The sequence below is a fragment of the Artibeus jamaicensis genome, unplaced genomic scaffold (genome assembly GCF_021234435.1).
Source record: "Artibeus jamaicensis isolate MK-2021 breed Jamaican fruit bat unplaced genomic scaffold, CSHL_Jam_final contig_729, whole genome shotgun sequence".
Taxonomy (NCBI): Eukaryota; Metazoa; Chordata; class Mammalia; order Chiroptera; family Phyllostomidae; genus Artibeus; species Artibeus jamaicensis.
In genome coordinates this window covers 631,947-649,458 of record NW_026521939.1, presented here as the reverse complement: position 1 = coordinate 649,458, position 17,512 = coordinate 631,947, and the positions used below count along the sequence as shown (strand labels likewise).

Sequence of the window (17,512 nt, the reverse complement as noted above, 5' to 3'; positions counted from 1 at the left end):
AATGAAGGCTAAACTAAGTGAAATGAAGGGAAATGCACAGGAAACCAATAGTGATGGGAAGGAAACTGGGACTCAAATCAAGGGAGTGAAACAGAAGGAAGGAAAAAATGACCAAACAGAAAAATATGAAGAAACAAGAATGCAAAAAAAAAAAAAATGAGGAGAGACTTAGGAGCCTCCAGGACATCTTGAAATGTTCCAACATCCGAATTATAGGGGTACCAGAAAGGGAAGAGGAACAGCAACAAGTGGAAAACCTACTTGAACAAATAAAGGAGAAATTCTCCAATCTGGCAAAGGAAATAGACTTCCAGGAAATCCAGGAAGCTCAGAGAGTCCCAAAGAAGGAGGACCCAAGAAGAAACACACCAAGGCACATCACAATTACATTAGCCAAGATTAAAATAAAGGAGAGAATCCTAGAAGCAGCAAGAGATAAGGGGACAGTCACCTACAAAGGAACTCCCATCAGACTGTCAGTTGGTTTCTCAAAAGAGACCTTACAGGCAAGAAGGGGCTGGAAAGAAGTATTCCAGGTCCTGAAATCCAAAAACCTAATCCAAGATTGCTCTATTCAGCAAAGCTTTCATTTAGAATGCAAGGGCAGATAAAGTACTTCTCAGATAAGGTCAAATTCAAGGAGTTCATCATCACCAAGCCCTTATTATATGAGATGTTAAAGGGACTTATCTAAGAAAAAGAAGATAAAAATATGAATAGTGAAAGGACAGCAAACTCACAGTTATTAACAACCACACCTAAAACAAAAGCAAACTAAGAGGACAGCTAGATCAGGAGCAGAACCATAGAAATGGAGATCACATGGAGGGTTATCAACAGGGGAGTGGGAGGAGGAGAAGGGGGGAAAAGGTACAGAAAATAAGTAGCATAGATGGTAGGTAGAAAATAGATAGGGGGAGGGCAAGAATAGTATGGGAAATATAGAATCCAAAGAACTTGTGACACATGGTCATAAACTAAAGGGGGAGGAATGGTGGGGGAGGGAGTGTGCAGGGTGGAGGGGAATGAAGGGGGGAAGTGGGACAACTGTAATGGCAAAATCAATTTAAAAAAACGAAAGAGTTCCAACTCCCCTCACAGGAGGAGTCTAATGGGGCTGTTCGGTTGCACCCCTTCCCCCTTCCAGGTATCCCCTGCTTCAAAGGCCCAGACCAAGTCTCGCCCTCTAGCAAGTGGGGTTAATCCAAATACAGTCACATCACGGCCCTCCAGGTCCCCTCCTAAGAACAGTGCCCCTTGAAGAGGAGAGAAAAGAGGTCAGTGGCTCTAGCCATCATCACACAGTTGTTAATTCTGCCCCGCCACCACACCATGGCCATCGGATCATCTTGGGTGAGTCACTTTGGTTCCCCCACTGAACAGTGACATAATGGTCATGGTCACTCCCCACAGAAAGGTCAGGAGTCTCTGAGTCTGGTCCTTCCTCGAAAAGTGAAACACAGAATTACCATATCATCAAGCAATTCTACTCCTGGGTACATGCCCCAAATAACTGAAAATAGATGTTAAAACAACACACTTGTACATAAATGTTCATTAGCCACGTTTTTCCTAATAGCCAAAGACGGAAACAATCCAAATGTGCACCAGTGGGTAAATGGATCAACCGGGACATACCCACACAACGGAACAGTATTCAGCCATAAGAAGGAATGAAGTATGGACACATGCTACCATGTGGATGACCCTCAAAAACATTATTTACTTTACGTGGAAAAAACCATCCATAAAAGGTCACCTGTTGTATGAGTCCATGTATGTGAAATGCCCAGAACAGGTGAATCCATAGGCGCAGGAAGCAGGTTGGTGGTAGCCAGGGGCTGGGGGGGCGGAAAAGGGAGAGACTGTTTACAGGGCACCGGTTTTCCTCTGGGGGCGATGAAAATATTCTGAGAGTGGATGGAGGTGATGGCTGCCCAACGCTGAGTGTACTAAACGCGGCTGAATTATCCCCTTTGAAATGGTTGACTCTGTCAAGGGGACTATACCTCAATTAGAAAAACAGCCACCGCATGCATGCTAGTTGAAGATGACGTGGTATGGAGTACTTAGTGACTAGAATAGCAACAACAGTTGGCAAAAGGAAAAGGCCAAGAAGAGTTATTTTATTCCATACACACAAAAAAACATACCAGGCACCTTGGGGCTGAGGGGCCCAGGGGTGGGCAGAATGTCTCCTGGGGGCTACTTGAGATATAGTGGGGGTTTTGCCTCTTGGAGGAGGTGACACTGAAGTTGAGATCAGAAGTGTGAGGAGGTGGCACAGGAAGAGTGGTGTGGAGGTGTGTCAGGCGCGGGGAACGCGCCTGCAAAGACCTGAGCAAGGAGATGCGGGGAGGGGCTCGCAGGGGGCTGAGGCCTGGAGGAGAAGCAGGGCAGCGGCGTGAATGCTCAGATGATGGTCCGCTCCAGGGGCCCTGGGTCAAGGTGGTCCTCCACCTACTACTATTAGAACCTCCACTTTATGGATGGGGAAACCGAGGCTCAGAAAAGTAAGTAACTTGCTCAAGGCCACAAGGCTAAGTCAGTGTCTGAACCCCATCCCTACCCTTAAAAACAAAACAGCTCAAGAGACTTGAGAATACAGTTCAATGGATACGTTCACAGGGCAAGGCCAGGGTCTCTGTGGGCACAGAGAAGGGGCATATGGTCCGGCCTGAAGGAAGAGAGGTAATCAAGGAAGGCTTCTAGGGGGAAGTGACACCAGATTGAAAGAAGAGCAGTATGCCTTATAAAGAAGTAAGGTAATGGCCCCAGGAGAGGGAACAAAAGGATTTTCTCAGGCTCAAAAAGCAACATGCAGACCATCAGGCAGATGTAGGGGGGAGGGGGCATACGAAAGCTAAGACAGGGGCAAAACCACAAATTGCATCCCTTAACTAATGTTTACTGAAGGCTTGCTATGCCCCAAACACTGTGCTAAGCATGGGGACCCAGTGGTGAGCCCAACAGGCCCAGCCCCTGCCTCCTGGAGCTTATCATCTAGTAGGGAAGGTGGGGACATTAACAACAACGGTTAACACTCCCATGGTCCCGTGGCAGCCTGGCTGCGGGATGGTCCCCACCAATCCATCCTCTACCCCCAGTATCCTGACATTCATACCTGCCTCTAGGCTCCTTCCACACTGAACGGGGTTGGCCCATGCGACCAATACGGTATTGCAGAAACACCACAGTGTGATGTTTAACACCAGATCTAAAGGACATCACAGGTTTCGCTTTGCTCCCTCTTAGATCATCTGCTCTGGGGGAAGCCAGCCATGGTGTCAGGATGACACTCAGCAGCCCCCTGGGAGGTCCATGTGGAAAGGAACTGAGGCCTCCCGCCAACAGCCAGTGTCAGTTCACCATCCCCCTGTGAGCAAGTCATCTTAAAAGGGATCTTCCAGCCACAGGCAAGTCTTCAGACGACTGCATCCTTGGCTGACACTATGGTTGCAACCTCATGAAAGGCCATGAGCCAGAACCACCTAGACAGGTCATCCCCAAAGTCCTGACCACCAGAAATTATAAGATAATGAGTATTACTGTTCTAAGCCATTAAGTTTGGGCATAATTTGTAACATAGCGTAAATAACTAATATAAACAGTAAATTCTAATCACCTCTCTTAATCCTTATAATAACCCCTGAAGTAGGTACTGTCATAATCTCTACTTAATACATAAGGAAACTGAGGCACCAAACTGTTCAGTGCCTTGCCCAAAGACAAATCCAGTAACTGGGAAAATGAGGACTTGCATCTGGAAAACAGAGTCTAAACTTGCAAACACTATGATATAGCTGCCTCCCTTCCCTTCACTTACTCACCATTATTTGGTATCTACTATGTACCAAACATGCTTCTAGTCCTAAAGGAATAAGACAAAACCCCTGTTTTTCATGGTACTCACTTTCTAGAAGGAGAGACAGCTTCAATCAAAGCAAACTACATGACTTCAGCTGGTGGTAAGTGCTTTGAAGGAATAAGCAAGGTGATAATCGGTCAGGAAAAGCGAGATGGGGGTACCTCTTCAGACAAGATAACTCCAGAGGTCCGCCTCTCTGAAGTGACATCTGACCAGAGATCTGACAAGAGGAGGAGGAGGCTACCATACAAAGAGCAAAGAGAAACATAGTCCAGGCAAAGACAACAGCAGACGCAAAGGCCCTGAGGCAGAAACAACCTTGGTATGTTGGAGGAATGGCAAGACAGCCAGTGTAGCTAGAGCAGGATGGGTTAAGGGCGATGAGAGCCTGGAAAGAAGGTTGGGGTCAGATCCCCAGGCCTTGTAGGCCACCATAGAAAAGCCCGGAGTTTATTCTCAGAGACGTGGGAAGCCACTGGAAAGTTTTCAGTACAAAGGGGAGTGGTATAGTCTGTCTTAGCATTTAGAGGCGCATGGTCTATTCTGTAAACCAAACCCCCTTTGTCTCCTGGCCACTTCCAACTCTACTCCCATGATGCCCATATAACAGCTAACAGTTTACAAAGTTCTACACATGTCCCTTCTGAGACTTCCACGCATGCTGATGGCTACAAGGTCAAAAACATCACCCGTCCAAGGAGTGGGGGAGACTTTAGAAGGGCCAGTTGTAATACTTGTAAAAAGATGCTTCGAGTTTTCTTAAACACCCAGTAAACACCCCAAAAAAGATGCATCTCATGCCCTCTGTATAGGGAGCCATGATTGGCAGCTTAAATGTGATGGACTGAGCTAAAATAAGAGGAAGATAAAGAACTCTAACAACAATAACAACAAAATCCTTGAATGACCACTTCTGAAAGGCTAAAACGGAGCTGCTGCCAGCAGTATTAATAATGAGCTAAATAAGAATTATCATCAAACCCAGCCTGAGATCTGCTTCCTGAGCAGGGTCCCAGGGTGTGGGTCCCTTCTGGATGTCTGGATGTCTACTCTTCTTCTAGACGAACAACCCAATTGTTCTCTTGTTGAAAACAATCCAATCAGAAGGACCCATGCCCAAATCTGCACTCATGTTTTACTGTAAATCCTTGTAACAAAACCACTATTCTCAAAATGAATTAGAGAAAACACTGAGATAAAATTCACAATATGGTCTTGTGTTTTGCTAAAAGCAAATATAAGATAAAAATGCTACAAGGAAGCTTGCTTTGGGTACTGGCAGTTTTTCTTTCTTGATTGGGTAGTGGTTGTACGTAATTTTGTAACAATTTACAAAGAAGGACACAACTTTCACCCAAGAAAAAAGAAAAATAGAGAGAGAGAGAGAGGATAATGCTTGCTTGGTTACCACTTATGGTGCTTTCTCTGTACCAGGCACTGTGCTAGGCACTTTGGCACTTCACACGTTTTTCCCTCAGGTAATCCCCCCAACATTCTATTCTCATTTTAGTATTTGAGAATATGAGGCTCAGAGAAGGCATGCCGCTCACCAAAGATCACACAGCAATAAATAGTTGAAGCCGAATTCGGTTCCAAGCCCATCTAATTGTAAACCCTGAAATGTCTGGGGTCCGGCACCTCCTACCAGAATGTCAGAACTGGCAGGGATCTCAAAATCTTTTCATTTAACAGATAAGGCTGGAGACTAGCCTGGGATTTCTCGGCTAGCACCTGGAAGGAAAAGCCACCATGGTCCACACTCCTATTCCAGTGCTCCTTTTGTGGGGCATGCGCTCTTTCAACTGGGTGAGGATGGGTTAGAGGAGGGACAGCAGGAGTGAGAAAGACCGCTTTTCCCAAAGACTGCTCTGTGCGGAGAGGCCGGGCCCTCGTCACGTTCCGGGCGCCCCGCGCCCGCCGTGTGCCCTCCGACCGCTAGGAGCACCGTCCTGCCGCCCTACCTGGATGGATGAAGGGCTGCCTGCCGGGCCTGCCCGGCGGGAGCGCACTGGCACTGGACTCGCTCATGGCTGCGTTCCGAGCACCGGAGAGGCCGTGGGAGACCCGCTCCGGCCGCCGCCGCCGCCTCCTGCCCTTCGCTCCAGGAGCCGGGATTCCAGGTTCCGGCGTGGACGTCACAGAGGCTGGGGGTGGGGGCGCGGAGACGGCTCTTCCCACGCGGGCCGCGCCGAGCCGCTCGAGCTGCAGGGCGCGCGGCCGGGAGGTGTCGGCAGGTGGTGCTGTGCTGCAGGCCCCGCCGCGCCGGCTCCGGGGTGGGCTGCCGGCTGCAGACCCGGGAGGGCTCGGTCCAGCGGCCTGACAAGCGGCGGCCTGATAAGGGGCGAACTCCCAGATAGCTCACTCAATTTTTTAAAAAGTATAATAAAAATAACCAAACGACAAACACGTGTTTCAAATAAGTTACCATTTGGGTACAAAACGGGGGAGAAAAGGATACACTTGTTTGTAAATGCATAAGACATCTCTCGAGGGCAGAGCTGGATGACTTGTTGAGAAAGGTGCCAAAGAACTTTCTCCTCCATGCTGTTTGTCTTTAAAACTTGATACATCTAACCATGTGCGGTTGAAAAGCTGGAATTAAAAGTAAATGCCAAATAAATAAATGCAATTGTGTATACATTTGTACATAATACTAGTAATTGCCAAGTTAAATAAATAATGGGGAAGTGACCTATGCAGAAGAAGTCCAAATAACATATGTGGATATTTCAAGCAGGTGGCGCATAACGCCCCGTTCTTTAAGTGTGAGTTCCACCACGCGACTTCCTCCCAAAGAGAACAGTACGGAAAGGGAGGGCGGGGCACACAAGTGAGTAACTTTATCTGGATAACAGGCAACAGACACCGTCACGCAGACAATCGAGGTCAACATCAACAGTCGTAACTCATGCAGATGGTATGCACCCTTGATATGAGGTCATGAAAATGTGGGGGGCTTTCTCCTCCAAACCCATAACCCCAGTTAGGTCATAAGAAAAACATCAGACAAACCCTAATCAAGGGATAGTCTACGAAATACCCGAATCAGCCTCATGAAACTGTCAAAGGCATCAAAAAAGGCAAAAATCTGAGAACCATCCCAGCCCAGGGGAGCCTATGGAGACATGACTACATAAGTGTAATGAGGTACCAAGGGTGGGAACGTGAAACAGGAAAAAAGTAAGCAAACCCAATTAAAGTGTAGACTTCATATAATAACAATGTGTCGATATTGGCTTATCTATTGGGAGAAATGTACCATACTGATGAAAGATAGTAATAATCAGAGAAACTGAGTCTGAGGTGTATGGAAACCCTCTGTACTATTCTTGTGTTGTGTGTGTGTGTGTGTGTGTGTGTGTGTGTTCTTTTTTCTTTCTTTTTATTTTATTGATTATGCCATTACAGTTCTTCATTCCCCCTCTTCATTCCCCTCCACCCTGCATATCCCCCTCCCCCACCATCCCCCCTTTAGTTTATGTCCATGTGTCACAAGTTCTTTAGATTCTGTATTTCCCATACTATTCTTGCCCTCCCCCTATCTGTTTTCTACCTACTGTCTATGCTACTTATTTTCTGTACCTTCTCCCCCCTTCTCCTCCTCCCACTCCCGTTGCTAACCCTACATGTGATCTTCATTTCTATGGTTCTGCTCCTGATCTATCTGTCCTTTTAGTTTGCTTTTGTTTTAGGTGTGGTTGTTAATAACTGTGAGTTTGCTGTCCTTTCACTGTTCATATTTTTTATCTTCTTTTTCTTAGATAAGTCACTTTAACATTCCATATAATAAGAGCTTGGTGATGATGAATGCCTTGAATTTGACCTTATCTGAGAAGTACTTTATCTGCCCCTCCATTCTAAATGAAAGCATTTTCTTTCATTTGCTTTCATTGGATAGAGCAATCTTGGATTAGGTCTTTGGATTTCAGGACCTGGAATACTTCTTTCCAGCCCCTTCTTGCCTGTAAGGTCTCTTTTGAGAAATCAGCTGACAGTCTGATGGGAACTCCTTTGTAGGTGACTGTCCCCTTATCTCTTGCTGCTTCTAGAATTCTCTCCTTCATTTTAACCTTGGCTAATGTAATTATGATGTGCCTTGGTATGTTCCTTCTTGGGTCCAACTTCTCTGAGACTCTCTGTGCTTTCTGGATTTCCTGGAAGTCTATTTCCTTTGCCAGATTGGAGAATTTCTCCTTTATTGTTAGTTCAAATAAGTTTTCCACTTGTTGCTGTTCCTCTTCCCTTTCTGGTTCCCCTATAATTTGGATGTTGGAACATTTCAAGATGTCCTGGAGGTTCCTAAGCCTCTCCTCATTTTTTTTGCATTCTTGTTTCTTCATTCTTTTCTGTTTGGTCATTGTTTTCTTCCTTCTGGAACACTTGTTTTATTTGAGTCCCAGTTTCCTTCCCATCACTATTGGTTTCCTGTGCATTTCCCTTCATTTCACTTAGTTTAGCCTTCATTTGTTCCTCTAATTTGTGACTAAAATCAACCAGTTCTGTGAGCATCCTGATCACCAGTGTTTTGAACTGTGCATCTGATAGTTTGGCTATCTCTTAGTTGCTTAGAAGTGTTGACTCTGGGACTTTGAGCTGTTGTTTTTGAGCCATAATATTTTGGTCCATTCTCGCCTGTTATGTTGAGGGGCGGAGCCTTAGGTGTTCACCAGGGTGGGTCAACCCAAGTTGCTGGGTTGTGATGCTGTATGTGGGGGTGGGGTCAGAGAGGGGCAATGGTGCTTGTTCCACCCTCTCTCTTGAATTTAAGTCCCTTCTGCTGCTTCTTGCAAGCAAGCTGGTCTCCCCTGGTGCTGGGTCCTGGGTGTGTGGGCCTGTGCACCCTCCAGGACCCTGTGGGTCTCTCCAACAAACTCTCTGTGAGCCTGGGAGCTTCTCCCAGCACCTCAACCCCAAAAGTTTCTCCAACTGGTGCTTTTAAGCTTTAATTCTCGTCACTGGGGCCTTAGCCTGCATGGCCTGTCTCACTGTTCGCTCCTTCACCTGGTTTATGTGCCCGTGAATGTGTGATCGTAGTCAACCAGCCACCTTTCGCCCTCACTGGGTCCACCGGTTGCCACCCCAGGCCTGGGGTCTGCCAACCTCTGCCTGTGCGCCAGAGTCAGTCTGGCCACTTTTTTCTGTGTGCCCCCATTCCACCAGCCGCTGACTCCCCCAGCCTTACCAGTCTGGCTGAATGGTTCGTTGTTGTTGGACTTCCATGCAGTTCAATTTTCTGTGTTTTGGTTGCATTTTGTTACTAAAACTTTGTTGTCTTTAAACTTGGTTGTTCTAGGAGGTACAGTGTTTCCACCTACACCACTATCTTGGCCAGAAGTCCCCTCTGTACTTTTCTGAAAATTTCTCTGTAACTCTAAAACTGTTCCAAAATAAAAATTTTATTATGTTTTAAAAAATAATTGCCTTGTTCAAAATAAAGACTATTTTTATTGTATTAAGGGTAGTGTCACTGGGTTTCCAACATGGGACCTATTTTTCAGTTGTTTCCTGAGTAAGCTGGACCACATGCCTCAGCCTCTTTGAGCCTCTGCTTTCTCATGTGTAAAATGGGTATATGGTCCTAGATTCTGAGCTGTAGTGAGATTATCACCTGAAGGGCCTGAGCAGAGCATCTGGGGTGGGGAGGGAGGGGGGAACTCTAAGCTGGACACCAACATCACACTTATATAAAACAAAATCCAAAGGTAGAAATGTAAATACTAAAACCAGGTAAATACTAAAAGAATAATAATAATAATAGGGTTTTCATTAAAGTGTCTGAGAGGGGAAGTCCTTACTAAATTTGACCCAAACCCAGAAGTCAAAAAGCATGATAAATTCAACTACATAAAAACTTTAAATTTTGTAACACAAACAATGACACTTGTACAAGTATCTTCCCTGAAATGTTGTTTATAACAGTGAAAGAGTGGAAGCAGCCTAGATCTCCACAGAAAGAAGGTTGGTTAAATCAAATTTGACACACGTGTTCAGCTATTACACAGTTCTATATGTAGACGCATAGAAAGTTGTCTGTATGGAAGTATGTGAGTTAAAAAAGCCAGGAGCAGAAGTGTAGTAGGTGAGCTACCATCTGGGTAAAGAAAAAACAAGATGTATGTGTTTGCAAATGCACAGTACATGTCAGGTCAATGGTGGGGGCTATTTTGTTATGCTGTACAGATATTATCTATACATGTTTGAATTTTTTTAAAAATTACCTTTGAAGTCTGTAGCCCAGAGGAGTGTCATAAATGATTGTTATTTCTTTTTAAAAAAAATCACCCTAGGATATGTTTATTGAGTTTAGAGAAAGAGGAAGGCCACATGTGGAACCCATGCCTCCGGTATGTGCCCTGACCAGGAATTGATCTCATAACCTTTTGGTGTACCAACAATGCTCCAACCAACTGAGCCACTTGGGCAGGGTCAATGATGGCTATTTTTACTGTGAAATAATGCTTCCGTCTTCCCTTCTTCACCAGGGGCCACCACCCAAACAAGTATCCTAGCCCACAGCTGTGGAAGGGGATGGGTGCGACCCATTTTCTTTACAAATGGAAAACAGAATGGGGTAGAGATGGCGGTGACTGAGCAGTGACCCTAGAGAGAAGGCTCAGAACTCCTGGCCTTCCTCTGCCCCTGCTGATGTCACCTGGCTCCTGGCCTTTGCTAGGGTCTGCGTTCTGGCCAGGAGAAGCCTCGGCTTCTCTGTGGGTTAGGGGACACAGCCCAGGCTCCTGAAAGAGACTGCTCCCTCCTGGCTGAGGACTAATTTTACAGGAATAGAAATGAGGTCATTCTTAGGGAAAAGGTCACAAAAGTCTTCTACTGGAAGGAAGGAGAAGAGGAAGAATGCTGGTTGCCACACAAGAAGAAATTCAGACAGAAGGATGGCAGGTAGGAACCAGAAAAGCAATCCTTGATTCTATTTATTGCTTTATTTCAAGGGGAGGCACATGTCTTGCCACAGCACCCTCTATGGACTTTCTCGTTTCTAGCACTTTATTTTGTACAACTGTTGTCTACTTTATTTTCCATGCTAGAGTATAGATGGTAAGAGGTCTCTTTTATTATTAGGGGGATAATAATAATAGCCATTTATTGATAACTTACTTCCTACCAAACTCTTATGATCACAATGCCTTGTTTGATTTTCATCATCCCTAAGAAGACAGGAACCTTCAATCCCCGTTTTATTGAGATAAGAACCACGCTTTCCTCTAAAATAGGGACAGAGTGATACCCCTCTTCCCTGGTTCCTCCCACCGGTGATCATCTAACCGGAGCACCACCGCCCAAGGCAAGGCGAGGACTGCCTCTCTGTCTCCCTGCCCTGTTCAAGCCTTTCCCACCCAGCAGTCAGAGCATCCATAGCTGAGAAATGAAAGTTATTATCTTGAAACATATTATAGGACAACTGTTCTTTATCAGTATGTTTCCTCTGGAGCCAAACTCTTAATAGAAAAGCACAAAGATGCTGATCAGATCATTTTGATTGTTGTATATAACTGCTAATAATAACTAGCCCTACTGGTTTGGCTGTGTGATCACAGACAAACCGTTTCACCCATGGAGTCCTCTGATTTCATATTTGCAAAGTAAATGGATCAGAGCAGTGGTTCCCAGCTGGGATAACACTGCCTCCTGGGGAGAGTTTTGGAAGTGTGAGGATACCCTTTAGCAGTCTCCATGCAGAGGATGCTACTGGCTTTTAATTCAAGGGCGAGAGCCAGGTTGCTGTCTGGCAATGAGTGGATCGGTCCCATCCCACACAATAAACTCCCCGTGTCCTAGGACACCCATCGCTAAAGGTCCAAGCGGACATGCGAGCAGGTGAGAACCTGTTCTAATGATCTGAACAAACTCTACTTGACAAGTAAGCATTTAGTATTATTGTATGTTTTGAACATGTACTGAGTTTTCCAGGAATGCAACTACCATGTACAGTGCGAGGAGACTTATACGACTATATATGACTTAGTCCTCAATTCTGCCAAGAGTTGTTCACTGTTTCAGAAAGTGAAAGCCATCGGGATGTTTGGGTTGTGGCTACCATGCTCCTATATGGCTCTACTTTTGTAGCTGAAGACTTTGCAATGTTTCTTCTAGAAGCCATCCACTATTTCATTACACTTGACTGATTATAAATACTTTTATTTTAGCCCTTCTCTTTCACTGTCTGGCACACAGAGGTGCTCTGTGGAGGTGCACCAATGGATCTGTGAGATGTATTTCAGGGTTGTGAAGAGGGCTCCAAGCTCTGGGTCGGCTCCTAACGGCATTTTCTCTGGACCATGTTGATAATGGGCCAAGGTGGGGGAATCTCTTCCTGGTATGAATTGCTTCTTAATGGGTTTTTTTTTCAGTTTTCTTAAATGCAACACTTTTTTATTTGGAGTCATGAGAGTCAATCTTAAGGCAAATTGCAAAGCAATTCAGAAAAGGTCACACACCTCTGAGGTCAGGAGGGGCCCAGTCCACTTTTAGTTTCCAGGTTCGTGGCTGCCAGCGAAGGGCCCTTTCACAGAGAGAGGTTCTCTCCCTGCTGGAGGGAGCTTAGTTGTTGTAAGACCTAAGGGTTTATGGTCTTGTCCCCACACACAAGCATGTCCCTTCCTAGGGGTCTCACAGGTGGATTATGGGCCCATCTGGAAAGCACTTCCTTCCTGCCTCCCTGCCCTGCAGCCCATTGACTGCAGCCCTAAGCCACGCCCTCTTCTTACTGACGGAGCACAGACCATCTGGTGTCTTCCAGGGACAATCCTGTTTTAATCCCCTTCCCTCCAAGAGCTGAATCCTAGTGATGGGGAGACCCAAGAGCTGGAGAATTTTAGTTTTAGGTAATAGTTAATAAGCCTAGTAATGAATGCATGTAAAAAAGTATTGTTTCAGGAACTGAGGTTATAACCGATACAGACTCCAGAAGACCACAAACAATCAAGATGATATCTGAGCCATTGTGTCCCAGGGAGAGACACCCCGCTGCCCAGGACACAGATACAGAGAATCTTCAAGGGCACAGGACAGAAGACACAGATTAAGAATCACCCAGGACATAGATCGAGAATCACTGGTCAACAGATGAAAGGATGCTAGGGAAATTACCAGACTGCAACTTTTATCTAATTCACCTTTTTCCTGAGTTCCAAATTCTTTACCTACACTTTATTTCCCTGAATTCCCAACCCCTTACCTACACTTTTTCCTCCTTCTCAGAAAGGCTGGCTTGAAATGAAATGTAAGATCTGCTAGGGTACATAACCCGCTGTCTTCCCGCGTCACTGGCCATCTGAATAAAGTGCCATAAAGAGCCAGTCCCTGTCTCTGCTTATTGGGTCTGATGGTGACAGGCAGCGCGAACACTGGCTTTTCCAGTTTCACTAACAAAACCGAGATTGGTATTTCCCTGGGGCTGCTCACAAGCCTAAAACCAAGGCCCAGTGACCCCTCTGTGACCAGGCAGGGGAATTCTCCCCATCAGTTCTTTTCTGCACTTACCACCAATCTATGGAGCACAGGACATTACAGCATTAAGTTTTATTTCAAGCCCCTGCAGGTACATTTATACATGTGTATGAGTGTGTCAAGTAGCAAAGTCTCCTTTCTTGGGACTGTTATGTTCTGCTCTGTAATCCTTCTTTTTCACACTAAAATGTCCTATTTGCAGAGAGAGGTGGTTAGGAGCATGGGTCCTGGAGCCCGACAGCCTGGGTTCCACTGCTGACTGCCACTCACTCACTGTGTGAACTGAGGAAGTCGCTAAACCTCTCTGTGCTCCTGTTTTCTCATCTGTCAAGTGATTCGAATAACAGTGCCTGCTGCCAACATAGGGCTGGGGCTAGGGTATTGCTGGCAGGGTGCCGGCGCCACACTTAAGGAGACACTCGGAGTTTTGCAAGTGCAGTGTTGGTGCCTGAGAGCTAATGTCTCTGGTCCTCCCCCCTCACCCCACCCCAGTCCTGCCAGTCTCAGATTAGCTCTTAAAATTGTTAAAAGATGACATAATGAGGTCATCTTTGTAAAGCACTTGGAACAGTGCCTAAATGTTTGTTAAATACACTAAATTTTTTCATTAAATGTTTGTGTTAGTAAGTGGTTATGTTTTCTTCTTCTTTTTATGTAACTTTACCTGGTGTTGGCCATGAAAAAAAACAAGTGACTCTAAATTAGTTCCCAAAGTTTGTTGGGGGAATTTGTTCCCAAAGCAGTTTCACTGCTTTGTACATTTCATGTTCTACCGCCAGGAGGCACATGACGTCAGAATGTCCCACTAATGGTGGTGTTCGGGGTGTTTGCCTTGATGAACCTGGGAAGTTTAAAGCATCAAGTATGGAATATTTTTACTTGTTAATATTCTAGTTAGGTCTGTAAATGATACTCCTTTTGCTTAACATCTTTGATTCTTCTTTAGGATCCTTTCTCAGGGTCAAGATGTGGGTCTGTTGAATTGTTGTAATTTCAAAAACAAGTCAAATATCAGCATGATTCCGGATCACCAGCGTAAAAGAAACAATATCTGCATATTAGAGAAACTTGTGGGCAAAGAAGAGATCCAGTTCAACACCACCAATGGGATAAAACTTCCAATATGACACAACCTCATCTATTAACTGAGTCGATTCGGGAGGAAAGAAACAAATCTGGATCATGGGACTTCCTTCAAGGCAACTAGCCTGGATGTTTTGAATGACAAAAAAAAAAAAAAAACCAGGACAAATTAAAGACTAAAGGATTAAAGGAGAATAAAGAGGCGTGAAACTAAATGCAATTCATGATCCTTGATTGGATCCTGGCCTTGATTCCTCCCCATGTGGGTCTTTCCTCAGGCTTCTTGGGTGTTCTCTCAACATGGTGGCTGGCTTCTCCCAGAGCAGGTGGTTCAGAACAGAGAGTATAAGGCAGGAGCTACAGTCTCTTTTATGACCCAGTCACGGAGGTCACATTGTCATTTCCACAATATCCCTTTGGTTACATGGCCTGGCCCTCCTTGGTTCCTGAGGATAATACACAGGGGCCTGAACATGGGGTGAGAATAGCTGACGACCGTCTTGGAGGCTGGCTACCACAAGTACCTCGCTCACAGGGAAGCTGTGGAAATTAAATGCATTTAGAGTAAGTGCTCACAAATATTAGCTTTTAAAAAATTATTTTTAACCCTCACCCAAGGGAACATTTTCACTGCTTTTAGAAAGAGGCAGGAAGAGAAAGAAACATCGATGCAAGAGAGAAGTATTGATTGGTTGCCTCCCATACACACCCAGACTGGGGATTGATCATACCTACCTGGACCAGGGATTGATTGACCCTACAATGCAAGTAGGTTCCCTAACAGGGAATCAACCCCGTAACCTTTCAGTCACAGGATGATGTTCTAATCAACTGAGCCACACCAGCCAGGACATAAATGTTCACTTTTGTTATTATTGGCATGTTCACTTTCTTCAACTACATATCACCATCACAATTTATAAGGTCATAATATTTTAATCTTTAATCTAGGATGCCCCTCAGAATCACCTGTGGCGTTTTCGGTTTTATATTACCCTTTAAAACTATTTTAAATGGCTTTTGAACATAGAAAAATAATGATGCCTGTACAACTTTATAGGAATACATACAATATATGCTTGTTTCCAGTGCCCCAGAAATAAGAATAAAATGTACCAATCCTTAGGCTGCAGCTGGAGGTACTAGGCTAGATGAGCTCCCTTTCCTGCAACCGCGTCTTCTGGGCAGACATGGGGACTTCCCACAAGAGGGCGCACGTGAGCAGGTGTGAGTAGATTGAAATCCTCGGACTGAGCACAGACCCGATTAGCAGAGGCTCAGAGGTTACGTACCTTTGTACTCATTGCAAACATCCCGGCAGTGTGTAAACACCATCCTCTCAGGGGATGGCAGAATAAAATTGAACATAATGAGTGCTTCAGGGGATGACAACAGCTCCGTTCTGCCTCTGGGGAGCCTGCCTTCTGGTTGCTATAGACGTTTCACAGCCACTATCTTCCCCGAAGCACTGATTAAACCTCTTTTGTGATCAAAGCCTCAGAAACACCATTAAAATAGGTGGCCTCCTGGGCCGGTCAGATTCACAGGAGAAATTTACCACACATTTAGAGAAGAGCTAAACCCGATTCTTCTGAAACTATTCCAAAAAATCCAAGAAGAGGGAAGACTTCCAAACTCTTTTTATGAGGTCAATGTTATTCTAATTCCAAACCCAGATAAAGACACAACAACAACAACAAAAAACTACAGGCAGTATCACTGAGGAACACAGGTGCTGAAATCCTCAATAACATATTGGCAAATCAGATCCAGCAACACATTAAAAAGATCATACACCATGATTGAGTGCAATTCATCCCAGGGATACAAAGATGGTAGAATATCTGTACATAAATAAATATAATACATCACATAAACAATACAAAAGACAAAACCACATGATCATACCAACAGATGCTAAAAAGCATTTGATAAAGTACAGCATCCATTTGTGATAAAACACTCAGCAAAGTGGGAATAGAGGGAGCATTCCTCAACATAATAAAGGCCGTATACGAGAAACCTACAGCCAACAACACACTTAACAGACAAAAACTAAGAGCTTTCCTATTAAGATCAGGAACAAGACACGGGTATCCACTTTCACCACTTCTATTCAACACAGTATTGGAAGTTCTAGCCACAGTGATCAGACAAGACAAAGAAATAAAAGACATCCAAATTGGAAAGGAAGAAGTAAAATTGTCACTGTTTACGGATGACATGACAGTGTACATAGAAAACCCTACTGACTCCACCTAAAAACTACTCAACCTAATAAATGAATTTGGCAAAACAGTAGGATACAAAGTCAACATTCAAAAGTTGAAAGCATTTTTGTATACTAAAATGAAATATCAGAAACAGAAATTAGGGGAAAAATCCCATTTCCTACAGCAAAAAGAAAAATAAAATATATAGGAATAAGTTTAACCAAGGAGGTAAAAGACCTCTTCAAAAAACTATACAACACTGAAGAAAGAAATTAAGAAAGACACAAATAAATGGAAGCATGCACCGTGTTCATGGACTGGAAAAATTAACATCATTAAAATGCCGATACTACCCAAAGCGATCTGTAGATTCAATGCAATCCCTATCAAAATACCCATGACGTATTTCACATATATAGAACAAATATTTCAAAAATTTATATGGAACCATAAATTACACCAAATAGCCCCAGCAATTTTGAGAAAGAAGAACAGAGTAGGAGGGATCACAATAGGTATTGTGATATCAAACTATATTACAAGGCCGCTGTAATCAAAACAGTTTGGTACTGGCATAAGAACAGACACTCAGACCAATGGAACAGAATAGAGAGCCCAGATATAAGCCCATGTCAATATGGTCAGTTAATGTTTGACAAAGGGAGCAGGAACATAAAATGCAGTAAAAAGAGCCTCTTCAACAAATGGTATTAGTAGATCTGAGCAAGTAAGTGCAAAGAAATGAAACTTGCCCACAACTTACACCATACACCAGAATAAACTCCAGATGGCTAAAAGACTTAAATATAAGTCAAGATAACATAAAAGTCCTAACAGGCCGGAAAATGTCAGATATTCCACGCAGCAATATTTTCACCAACAC

At 44.5% G+C, this 17,512-nt stretch overlaps 1 protein-coding gene across 1 annotated transcript in view; it reads right to left on the bottom strand.

Moving 5' to 3' along the window:
• TMC7 (transmembrane channel like 7) overlaps positions 1 to 5,975 on the bottom strand; it is a 57,199-nt gene extending 51,224 nt beyond the window's left edge. Inside the window, exon 1 of the mRNA XM_037153143.2 lies at positions 5,830 to 5,975. Coding sequence (XP_037009038.2) covers positions 5,830 to 5,896 — 67 coding nt within the window. The 5' untranslated portion in view covers positions 5,897 to 5,975. The remainder of the gene's footprint in view (positions 1 to 5,829) is intronic.
• Between the last annotated feature and the right edge of the window lie 11,537 nt (positions 5,976 to 17,512).